At 51.6% G+C, this 12076-nt stretch overlaps 1 protein-coding gene across 1 annotated transcript in view; it reads left to right on the top strand.

Moving 5' to 3' along the window:
• Positions 1 to 1189: 1189 nt before the first annotated feature.
• Positions 1190 to 12076, top strand: part of TKT (transketolase) — a 30558-nt gene continuing 19671 nt past the window's right edge. The window contains exon 1 of the mRNA XM_019023426.2: positions 1190 to 1450. Within this exon, the coding sequence (XP_018878971.1) occupies positions 1344 to 1450 (107 nt within the window). The 5' untranslated portion in view covers positions 1190 to 1343. The remainder of the gene's footprint in view (positions 1451 to 12076) is intronic.

Below are 12076 nucleotides of genomic sequence, written 5' to 3'. Positions count from 1 at the left end.
GTCTGATAACAGTAGTTGTGGGTGCCCCTGTCCCTACAGACCTGGAAGCAAACCCAATAATTCTCCCTAAAAGTCAGTAGTGTTTCTAGGCCCTAATAATTTGTAAAGGGTCTTCCCCTAGTAATTTCTCAGTTATCATCACCTGGCATTGTCATGGCTACCACTATCCTATTCTCATTTTCAACAATCCCCATCCCCTGTGCAGGGCTCTAAAGCCCTGAGTGGCTGGGCATGGTGGCTCATACCTATAATCCGGCACTTTGGGAGGCAGAGGAGGGCAGATGGCTTGAGCCTAGGAGTTCAAGACCTGCCTGGGTAAAGTGGCAAAACCCCATCTCTACAAAACATACAAAAATTAGCCGGGCGTGGTAGTGTGTACCTATGGTCCCAGCTACTTTTGAGGCTGAGGCAGAAGGATCACTTGGGCCCAGGAGGCTGAGGTTTCAGGGAGCTGTAATCACTCCACTGCATTCCAGCCTGGGTGACCATGGGTGACCCTGTCTCAAAGAAAAAACAATTTTTTTAATTATTAAAAAAAAGAAATAGGGCCTGGTGCGGTGGCTCATGCCTGTAACCCCAGCACTTTGAGAGGCCGAGGCGGGAGGATCACCTGAGGTCGGGAGTTCAAGACCAGCCTGACCAACATGGAGAAACCCCGTCTCTACTAAAAATACAAAATTAGCTAGGTGTGGTGGCGCACGCTTGTAATCCCAGCTACTAGGGAGGCTGAGGCAGGAGAATTGCTTGAACTCAGGAGGCGGAGGTTGTGGTGAGCCGAGATCATGCCATTGCACTCCATCCAGCCTGGGCAACAAGAGCGAAACTCAGTCTCAAAATTAAGTCCTGCAGTCTCTTGGGCCTGGGGTTGGTCGGCTGGGGTCAAACCTGGCACCCACCAGCCTTGTGACCTTGATTGCCCTTGCCAAGCCTCAGTTTGTCCATCTCTAAAATGGGATTAGCCGTGACAAGTCCACGGAGGACTGTGTGGAGGAGGGAGACTGAGAGGCTTTCGAGTCAGGAGCCCAGACTCGAATCCTGAGTTGTTCGTTGTGTTATTATTATTGGTGTGTGTGGTTAACTGCTAACCTCGCAGTCCGCAGCGGCCCAGCGCCTAGGGGAGGGGAGCGGGCAGGAGGCGGCCCCAGGCGGGGCGGGGCTGAAGGCCTGGGGTGATCCGAGCCCCGCCTCCTCCCCCTGCCCCGCCTCTCCCATCCCCGCCCCGCCCCGCCCGGCGACTTAACGCGCCCCCGCCCGGCGCCCGGCCTCGGCAGCCGCCTGTCGCCGCGGGAGCAGCGGCTATCTCTGTGTGTCCGCGTGTGCGCCCGGTCCCCGCCTGCCGCACCATGGAGGGCTACCACAAGCCTGACCAGCAGAAGCTGCAGGCCTTGAAGGACACGGCCAACCGCCTGCGTATCAGCTCCATCCAGGCCACCACTGCGGCGGGCTCTGGGTGAGTGCGCGGCGCCGGCCGGGGGCGCGGCTCGGGCGGGGCGGGGGGCGTCTGCGGCGGCCAGAGTCGCCGCGGGCTCTGGGTCGCGCTGCGAGATGCGTAGACGAGGAAGGTGGCCCGGGCGCCGTCGGAGGGCGGAGACGCGCGCCTCGCAGGGCCCCGGGCTGCAGGCGGCTTCCGCTGCGCCGCACACTCGCCCTACGCCCGGGCTCGGCCGCGTGGGCCTCTGGTCCTCCGTGCGCCTCAGGCCGTCTCTTCCCCACGCGGATCGCCGGCCGCGCAGCTGCATGGTGGCGCGGGGGATGGGCTCGCGACTCGCCAAGTCCCCTCTAGGGTGATGCCGGGAAGGCCACCATTATTGCTGTTCTACAGAACGCGGCCCTCTTAACCCTCTCCACCACCTGGCTGTGTGGGCGCCGCCGGGAGTGTTCCCCCTTCCAGATGGGGAAACGGAGGCTCCGAGTTAGTCAGCTACCCAAAGTTACACACAGGGAGATCTGATTTGAGCCCCAGCAGTCCGACTCTAGAGAGCCTGTTTTTAATTCCTCTTGCGGGAGACTCGGGGGCCTGGCCTTCTCCCCACCTCAGACTACGCTCCCCTACCCCTGTCTCCTGCCACCCCTGGGTTGGGTCCGAGTTTGTAGCAGGGGGCAGCTGAGACGCCAGGCAGCGGCGGGGCTGACTGGGGGAAGAGGAGAGGAGGGCGGTGGCACGTGGGTGCAGAACCCTGGGATCCATTGTGAAAAGGAGGTCTAAGATTTGACCTGGGGCGGGAGGAGGCGGAGGGCAAGGAGACTGAGAAGGCTGAGCGCCGGAAGGACGGAGTTCCAGGGCCCTAGCGCCGGGAGTGAAGTCCTGGGGCAGGGCCAGCCACCAGGTGCTGTATCTCCCAGGCAGGAGCTGGCGTGCCTATGCCCCAAGATCCTTCCCTGGCCAGCCCTTTTGGCCCAGAAGGTGGACACCCAAGGAGCCTCCTCTGTAGCGGAGACAGGGATAATTAATGAGGGCCACCGTGCATGCAGCTGGAGGTGTCCAGTGGGGTGGGTGAGGGGTTCAGGCAGTGAATTACTTCAGAGCCTGCTTCCCGCTCTGTAAAGCGGGGACAGTAATGGCACTTAACCACGCTGGGTGGTTTCAAGGACTCCAGTGCTCTACTTGGAGGCTGCTTTGAGGCCACAGTGCCAGCAGTGCTCCGGGCTCATGACAGGGTTGTGAGGGCTGCGTGATGGATGATTTCTCGGGACCTTCCCGAACAAGCTCTGTTTCAGACAGATAAGATTCTGGCTTCTGGCCAATTTCATTCAGGATATATTATTAAGAAGTAAATCTGTTCACCTTTCTGGGTGGATACGCATTCACCCTTTGTGCCTTTAAGACACCCTGTTCTCAGAAGGGATTAGATGCCTTTCAAAGCCCTTCCCCCACCCACTGCCTTGCACACTTTGGACCTGTTAGCTCTCCTGGGTTTGTGTCAGTCTTACCACTTATGTGGGGTATCCCCTGCCTGGGCAGGGACCTGGCTTACTCTCAGCTCCCCCTTCACCAGCCTGGCACACGGTAGCTCTGCAGGCCTTGTGTTGCTTGTTTGGTACTGTTGGACCTGCTACCTTTGGCCGTTTCAGGGGGTCTGAGGTCTAGCTGGAGAGAGGCAGCAATTACCCAACTAAGTAGTATTGCACATCTGAGCATCTTTCAGGGCTAGATAAAACATGCAGATGTTTACAGGGTTCCTGAGCTGCCAGGTAGGTATCTGGTATGACACAGCATCATCATTCGTTGCATCCTGAGAATAACCCTGTGAGATAGATTGTGTTGTATTCACATTTTATAGACGGGAACACTGAGGCTAGTGTGTTAAGTTACTTGCCCAGGCTGGTAATTGGTGGCCATTCCATACTGTCTGGTTGGGGCTCATGCTGTCAGGAATGCTTCTTGGCAGGGCATGGTGGTTCATGCCTGTAATCACAGCACTTTGGGAGGCCAAGGTGGGAGGATTGCTTGAGCCCAGGAGTTCCAGACCAACCTGAGCAACACAGTGAGACCCCATAGCTTAAAAAAAAAAAAAACAACTTTTTTTTTTTGAGATGGAGTCTTGCTCTATCGCCCAGGCTAGAGTGCAGCGGCACGATCTTGGCTCACTGCAACCTCTGCCTCCCAGGTTCAACTGATTCTCCTGCCCTAGCCTCCTGAGTAGCTGGGACTACAGGCATCCGCCACCGCACCGGCTAATTTTTGTATTTTTAGTAGAGATGGGGTTTCACCATCTTGGCCAGGCTGGTCTCTTGACCTCAGGTGATCCACCCACCTTGGCCTCCCAAAGTGCTGGGATTACGGGTGTGAGCCACCGCCCCCGGCCAAACATTTTTTTTAATTGGCTAGGTGTGGTGATGTGTACCTGTAGTCCCAGCTACATGGGAGGCTGAGGCAGAGGATCACTTGAGCCCAGGAAGTTGAGGCTGTAGTGAGCCTTGAACATGCCTCACACTGCAGCATGGGTGACAGAGCGAGACCGTGTCTCAAAAGAAAGAAAGAAAGAGAGAGAGAGAGAAAGAAAGAAAAGCCAAGAAACGAAAAATAGTTGGGCATGGTGTTACATGGCTGTAATGCCAGCACTTTGGGAGGCCAAGGCAGAAGGTTCGCTTGAGGCCAGGAGTTCAAGACCAGCCTGGGTAACATTAGCAAGACCCTGTCTCCAAAAATAAATAATGGTTCGGCCAGGCGCAGTGACTCATCCCTTTAATCCCAGCACTTTGGGAGGCATAGGCGAGTGGATCACCTGAAGGTCAGGAGATCGAGACCAGCTTGGCCAACATGGTGAAACCCTGTCCCTACTAAAAATACAAAAAATTAGCTGGACGTGGTGGCGGGCGCCTGTAATCCCAGCTACTCAGGAGGCTGAGGCAGGAGAATCACTTGAACCTGGGAGGCAGAAGTTGCAGTGAGCTGAGATTGCACCATTGCACTCTGGCCTGGGCAACAAAATTGAAACTTCTTCTCAAAAAAAAAAAAGAATGCCTCTTGGGCAAGTGGTCTGTGCCAGGCTGGAGAATGGTGAAAAAGGTGAAAGGGAAGGCCAGGTACAGCCGTGGTGGATATTAGTCAGTTTGAAAGGCACTTGGAGAGAAATAAGATTTACAAATGTAGGGTGCTCCAAAAGAGTGGAATGTCAAGTGGGTCTCCTAGTTCTTTGTTAGGCAAAGTCTGATTTCCTCACCGCCTTTACCCCTCCGGAAACATACTGTGGTGACTGAGAGTTACACCATGTTTACATTGTAATGTCTTGGAGAGGGAAGCTCACTGAACTCAAAAAATATCCATTTGCAAAAGAAAAAAAGGATATGTAAAATACAGTGACTGTGTGTGTATGTATATGTTTAAAATATGCAAAAAAGTAGGGAAAACTTATTTTTCAGAAGGAAATAACATTGCTATGCAACCCATATTTTGAAAGGTGTGTGCCAAGAGTATGTGTGTGTTTGCACCCAAAAGCTAATCAAGGAAGACTTGAGACACAGGTAGTCTTCTGTTTCTGGTCCCCAGATGTTTATCTTGAGGCCCACTGTTCCCTCTCTGCAATGAGGCATAGAGTGAAGGCTCAGTCCGGAAGCCCTGGCCCAATCTGGGCTGTAGTCACAGCTAAAGTGACAGTTTGTCAGAATGTCCCTGGGGGAGCTCACAGGACTTTGATCCAGTTCTTTTTCTTTTGAGATGGAGTTTCACTCTTGTTGCCCAGGCTGGAGTGCAATGGTGCGATCTTGGCTCACCACAAACTCCTCCTCCCAGGTTCAAGCAATTCTCCTGCCTCAGCCTCCCAAGTAGCTGGGATTACAGGCATGCACCACCACACCCGGCTAATTTTGTATTTTTACCCCGTAGAGATGGGGTTTCTCCATGTTGAGGTTGGTCTTGAACTCCTGACCTCAGGTGATCCGCCAGCCTCGGCCTCCCAAAGTGCTGGGATTATAGGCGTGAGCCACCGCTCCTGGCCCCTTTTCCTTTTTTCTTTTTTTCTTTTTTTTTAAGACAGGGTCTTGCTGTGTCACCCACCAGGTCTGGAGTACAGAGGCACAATCATGGCTCCCTGCAGTCTTGAACTCCTAGGCTATAGCAATCCTGCCTCACCCTCCTGGGTAGCTGGGACCACAGACATGTGCTACCATGTCTAGCTTTGGTCCAATCTTTTGCTGGCCACTTACTGAGACAGGATTCGTACATTCTGTCAGTGAGGACCCAGGCTCGTTTCTCGATAGCTTTCCCATTCCTGTGCCATTGCTGACCCGTGTGCAGTGAACCTCACCAGGCCCAGGAAGCAGGGACACTGGCCTCTGTCAGGAGTTGGGCCTGGAGGTGAAGGGACAGACCTCACAGAAGGCTCTTTGTTGAGGCAGCGCCCACAGTGGCTAGAGCTTCTCTGGGGTCATCTCCTTCCATGGGCTGCAGGAATTGTGGCAAGGGTCCAGCTCATCCTGGCTTTAAAAAAACAAAACCCCAATGGCCTTGTCAGAAGTGGCCTGGATGCTGAGGCTGGTGGCAAAGATTTCTCAGTTCTCACCAGGGCCAGACTGTGGTGTTATCCAAACAGTGCAAGTGTCATCTGAGGACTCCATCACAGTCAGGCCTGATTCAAAAGGGAAGGTGGTCTGTGCTTTCAACAAGTCCCCCCAGGGTTTCTGACCCACAGCTTTGGGGAGGGTAACGCCTGGCCAGTCCTGGCTGGTGGACACAGGAGATGAGTCTAACCCTGGCTCTGTTCCTAGTGGCTGTGCCTTTGTCAGAAAGGCCCTTCCAGCCAGGTGCGGTGGCTCATGCCTGTATTCACAGCACTTTGGGAGGCCAGGGTGGGAGGATTGCTTGAGCCTGGGAGTTCAGGACCAAACTGGGCAACATAGTGAGACCTCATCTCTACAAAAAAAAGAAAGAGCTGTGCATGTGCCTGTAGTCCCAGCTACTTGGGAGGCTGAGGTGTGAGGATCACTTGAGCCCAGGAGTTCAAGGCTGCAGTGAGCTATGATCATGGCTCTGCACTCCAGCCTGGGCAACAGTGAAACCCTGGCTCTTAAAAAAACAAAACAAAACAAAACAAAAAAACCTTCCTATCTCAGGTTCTCAGTTGCCCAGGCTAGAATGCTGTGGCGTGATCTCTGCTCACTGCAGCCTCCGCCTCCTGGGCTCAAATGATGCCCTCATCTCAGCCTCACAAGTAGCTGGGACCACAGGCATGAGCCACCATGCCTTGGCTAATTTTTGTATTTTTTGTAGAGTTGAGGTTTTGTCATTTTGCCCAGGTTGGTCTCAAACTCCTGGGCTTAAGCGATCCGCCTGCCTCAGCTTCCCTAGAGTACTGGGATTACAGGCCATTTTCTCCATCTTGAAAGGAGAGGTTCATGGATAGGTGGTTTCAAACTGGGTGCCTCAGGAGTAGGGCTGGGGATGGAGTGAGTGGGCTCTGGGGTCCCACCGCCCACTGTTGCTGATTTTACATCCTAGTGCTCTTTGTGCCCTTGAAGTGGCTGGGATTGTATCCCAGTTTACCCAGCTCTGACATCCAGGTGCTTTGGCTGAAGGCTTGAGGGCCTCCTGGGGTCTCTGGCCCCACGTGGCTCCGCCTCTCTGGGCCTGTTTCTGTTTTTGGGCTGCCTCAGGACCCATCCTGGCCCTGACTGAGGCAAGAGCATGACCGTTGAGATTGCCCCAGCAGCAGCATTTCCTCACTCAGTGTGAAGACACTGGCCGCCCTGGGGTGGCTTGGTTCTCTGCCCAAGTGACCTCTCCTCTGCAGCGCTGGTGGTCCGTGTTTTAAGAAACTGGAAGTGAAGTACAGCACCTAGTTAGGATCTGGCTGAGAGTTTGTCGTGGCTTCCTATGGACTCTAACTGATGTCCGGCCCCTGCTGTGGCTCTGACCCCTCAACATTCATTGTCTCTTGAGGCAGGCTTGTTGTCACTGTCGCCTAGTTCCACAAAATCAGGAACTCCCTTCTTGCCACAGACCAGTTTGCCCTGGGTGCTGGGGACACTTCTAGAGGTCAGGGACCTGCACAGAGCTGGGTCCTCAGGCAGGCTCTGCTCCTGCCCTGAATGGAGAGGCAAGGTAGGGGAGAGAGGATGTGCTGGGAGCTGGGGTGAGCCCACCTGCAGATGGGGGTTGCTCAGAAGTCAGTTGCATTTGTGCACTGGGTGGAATCTCCGAGGACTACACAGCTGGAAGGGAAGTGTGGACGCCCAAGAACTTCCTCTACTGAGCTCTCCTAGCACCTTTTTCTTCCATTTATTTGTTTGTTTGACAGAGTCTTGCTCTGTCACCCAGGCTGGAGTGCAGTGGGGCGGCGATCTTGGCTCACTGTAACCTCCACATCCTAGGTTCAAGCGATTTTCTGCCTCAGTCTCCCAAGTAGCTGGGATTACAGGTGCATGCCACCACTGCCCAGCTAATTTTTGCATTTTCAGTAGGGACGGGGTTTCACCATGTTGGCCAGGCTGGTCTTGAATTCCTGACCTCAGGTGATCCTCCCGCCAGCCTTGGCCTCCCAAAGTGTTGGGATTACAGGCGTGAGCCACCGCTCCAGGCCCTTTTTCTTTTAAAAACAAATTTTTGGGCCAGGTGTGATAGCTCACACCTGTAATCCCAGCACTTTGGGAGGCCAAGGCGGGTGGATCATTTGAGGTCAGGAGTTCGAGACCAGCCCAGCCAACATGGTGAAACCCTGTCTCTACTAAAAAATACAAAAAAAAAAGAGTCGGGCATGGTAGCAGGCACCTGTAATCCCAGCTACTCGGGAGGCTGAGGCACGAGAATCGCTTGAACCCGGGAGGCGGAGGTTGCAGTGAGCCAAGATTGCACCACTGCACTCCAGCCTGGGTGACAGAGTGAGAACTTGTCTCAAATAAATAAATAAATAAATAAATAAATAAAAATAAAAACAAATTTCTAGCAGCTTGATTAAGGTATAATTGGCATATCATAACATTGTAAGTGATTTTAATGAATTTGCAGAGATTTACTACAAAAATTTACCACATCTCCTAAAAGATCTCTTCTGGACATTTGCTGTCACTCCCCATTTCCACCCCCAGTCCTGGGCAACCACTAATCTAATTTTCTGTCTCTAAATTTAACTCTTCTAGACATTTCATGTAAATGCAATTATACAGAATGAGTTCTTTTGGGTCTGGCCTCTTAGCATAATTTTTAGAGGGTCATCCATGTTGTAACATGAATCAGTACTTTGTTCCTTTTTTTGGGGGGTGGGGGGCAGGGTCTCCACTGTGTCCCCAAGCTGGAGTGCAATGGCACAGTCATCGCACACTGCAGTCTCAACCTCCCGGGATCAAGCAGTCTTCCCACCTCAGCCTCCTAAGTAGCTGGGAGGCACTCACCACCATACACAGCTAATTTTAAAAATTATTTGTAGAGACAGGGTATGTTGCTGAACCTGGTCTCAAATTCTGGGCTCAAGTCATCTTCCTTCCTTGGCCTCTCAAAGTGCTGGAATTAACAGGCATGAGCCACCACGCCCAGCCCTTCATTTCTTTTTATGGCTGAATATTCCGTTGTGTGGACATAGTGTATTTTGTTTATCCATTCATCAGTTTTTCTTAGCATTTTGCTCTTATCCTAGCTCTGCTGCTGGCAGGCTGTGTGACTTTAGGCAAGTCACTTACTTTCTGTGGACCTTAGTGGCCCCATCCTCCGAATGAAACATAGTCTAATATTTACTGAGCAATTGCTAATTTCTATGCACGGTGCCATGTTCTGTACATACACACTACATCATTTAGTCAGATTCTTCTTTTACCTCAGTTTTATAGTGAGGAAACTGAGGCTCAAAGAGGTTACAGCCCCAAGGTTACTAGGATACATCATATATGCATTTGTGCACTCAGTTTGTGCCTGGTACTGTTCAAGCCTGCGGATACAACAGTGAAAGGCCCAAAGCTCTGTCCTCAAGGAGCTTGTATTGCAGTAGGGTAGATAGGCAATAACCACCTAATGTCAGGTGGCAAGCATGAGTGAGGGAAGAAGAGCTATTTTAGATAGTGTGGTCAGAGAGGGCTTCTTGGAAGAGGTGACATGGGGCAGAGATCTGAAGAAACAACCTGAGGTCTGGAGCCAGAGGTTCTTTCCGGGCAGAAGCCAGCTCAGGTAGTTCAGGGCACAGGAAGAGCAAGAACTGCTTCTGATGTTCATTTCCACCCTGACATCCTGGGATTCTCTCCTGAGTTTTTTTTTTTTTGAGGTGGAGTCTGTTGCCTAGGCTGGAGTGCAGTGGTGCGATCTCGGCTCACTGCAGCCTCTGCCTCCCAGGTTCAAGCAATTCTCCTGCCTTAGCCTCCCATGTAAAGTAGCTGGGACTAGTGGCCCACACCACCACGCCCAGCTAATTTTTGTGTTTTTAGTAGAGGCGGGGTTTTGCCATGTTGGCCAGGCCGGTCTTGAACTCCTGACCTCAGGTGCCTCAGGTGAGCCACCGCCCCTGGCCTCTTCTAAATTTTTTTTTTTTTTGAGGCTGAGTTTCACTCTTGTCTCCCAGGCTGGAGTGCAATGGTGAGATCTCAGCTCACTGCAACCTCTGCCTCCCAGGTTCAAGCGATTCTCCTGCCTCAGTCTCCCGAGTAGCTGGGATTACAGGCACCCACCACCATGCCCAACTAATTGTTGTATTTTTAGTAGAGACGGGGTTTCACCTTGTTGGCCAAGCTGGTCTCAGACTCCTGACCTCAGGTGATCCACCTGTCTCTGTCTCCCAAAGTGCTGGGATTATAGGCGTGAGCCACCTGAATATTTAAAAAAAAAAAATTATATGCATAAAGAAGAAGATAAATGATGTACTCTTGTCATAAATAATGAACCTGTGTGTAGCTGCTCCCAGGATTAAAAACTAGTACATTACAGTGATTTTTGGAACTACAGTGGGTCCCTCCATCCTCATCTTCCCTTCCCCTGAGAAAGAACTATACCCTGAATTTTTTGTTTGTTATCATTCTATTGTTTTCCTTTTTTTTTTTTTTTTTTGAGATGGAGTTTTGCTCTTGTTGTCCAGGCTGTAGTGCAATGGCGCCATCTCGGCTCACTTCAACCTCCGCCTCCCGGGTTCAAACGATTCTCCTGTCTCAGCCTCCCAAGTAGCTGGGATTACAGGCATGTGCCACATGCCTGGCTAATTTTGTATTTTTAGTAGAGATGGGGTTTCTCCGTGTTGGTCAAGCTGGTCTCAAACTCATGACCTCAGGTGATCTGCCCTCCTTGGCCTCCCAAAGTGCTGGGATTACAGGCTTGAGCCACCGCACCTGGCCTGTTTTCCTTGTAGTATATACAAAAAGACTTGTACATAAATCAATATGGTCTTCTTTGTTAAACAGATCCTTCTGCACTGTGCTTTTTTCACACTATATTTGGGAGAGAATATTGATACCGGATTTGTGAAGTGTAGCTCACTCATTCTTACTGCTGTATAGTATCCCATTATATTAATATATTCCAGTTAACCTTGTCTATTGATAGACATATAAGTGAGTTCCAGGTCTTGCAGTTGCAAACAATGCGGGGCAGCCCTGTTTGTGTTTCCTTTTTGTTGTTGTTGTTGTTGTTGTTGTTGTTGTTTTCCTGAGATGGAGTCTCACTCTGTCACCAAGTCTGGAGTACAATGGCACGATCTTGGTTCACTGCAACCTCAGCCTCCTGGGTTCGAGTGGTTCTCCTGCCTCAGCTTCCCAAGTAGCTGGGATTACGGGTGCCTGCCACCATGCCCAGCTAATTTTTGTATTTGTGGTAGATACAGGGTTTCACCATGTTGGCCAGGTTGGTCTCAAACTCCTGACCTCAGTTGATCCACCCACCTCAGCCTCCCAGAGTGCTGGGATTACAGGTGTGAGCCACTGTGCCCGGCCTGTTTGTGTTTCCTGTAGAATGTGTGGAACATGTGAGTACATTTCACTGTATGTTCCTACTGGTGAAGTTGCTGGGAGTTAAGGAATGTCCATCTTCAGCTACTGATCTGGTTTATTTTTAATGCTTGAAAGATTACTTAGGTTCTCTGTTTCTTCTTGAGTCAGTTTTGGTAAATTATTATCATTATTGTTATTATTTTTTAGACAGAGTCTCACTCTGTTGCCCAGGCTGGAGTGCAGTAGCATGATCTCGGCTCATTGCAACCCACGCCTCTGGGGTTCAAGCTATTCTCCTGCCTCAGCCTCCCAAGTAGCTGGGATTATAGGCATGTGCCACCACACCTGGCTAATTTTTGTATTTTTAGTAGAGACGGGGTTTCACCACGTTGGCCAGGCTGGTCTTTGAGCCGCTGACCTCAGGTGATCTGCCTGCCTTGGCCTCCCAAAGTGCTGGAATTACGGGTGTGAGCCACTGCGCCCAACCTGACATCCATTATCTCTTGAAGGAGCCCACCTGGAGGGTGAGGGAGCCTCTCTGGCCTTTTCTTGCATAGAAACCTGTGAGCAGGTGGAGTGAGCACTAAAGCGATGACAGAGATTCTCCTGGCCAGGGGACATCTGGAAGAATATATGTTGTCCTGGAGGGGAGTGGAGAGGGGGCTTTTTTTTTTTTTTTGAGATGGAGTGTTACTCTTGTTGCCAAGGCTGGAGTGCAGTGGTGCAATCTTGGCTCACTGCA

This window comes from Gorilla gorilla, chromosome 2 (genome assembly GCF_029281585.2).
Source record: "Gorilla gorilla gorilla isolate KB3781 chromosome 2, NHGRI_mGorGor1-v2.1_pri, whole genome shotgun sequence".
Taxonomy (NCBI): domain Eukaryota; kingdom Metazoa; phylum Chordata; class Mammalia; order Primates; family Hominidae; genus Gorilla; species Gorilla gorilla.
The sequence above is the reverse complement of the archived record's forward strand: the minus strand, read 5'-3'. Positions and strand labels throughout refer to the sequence as shown.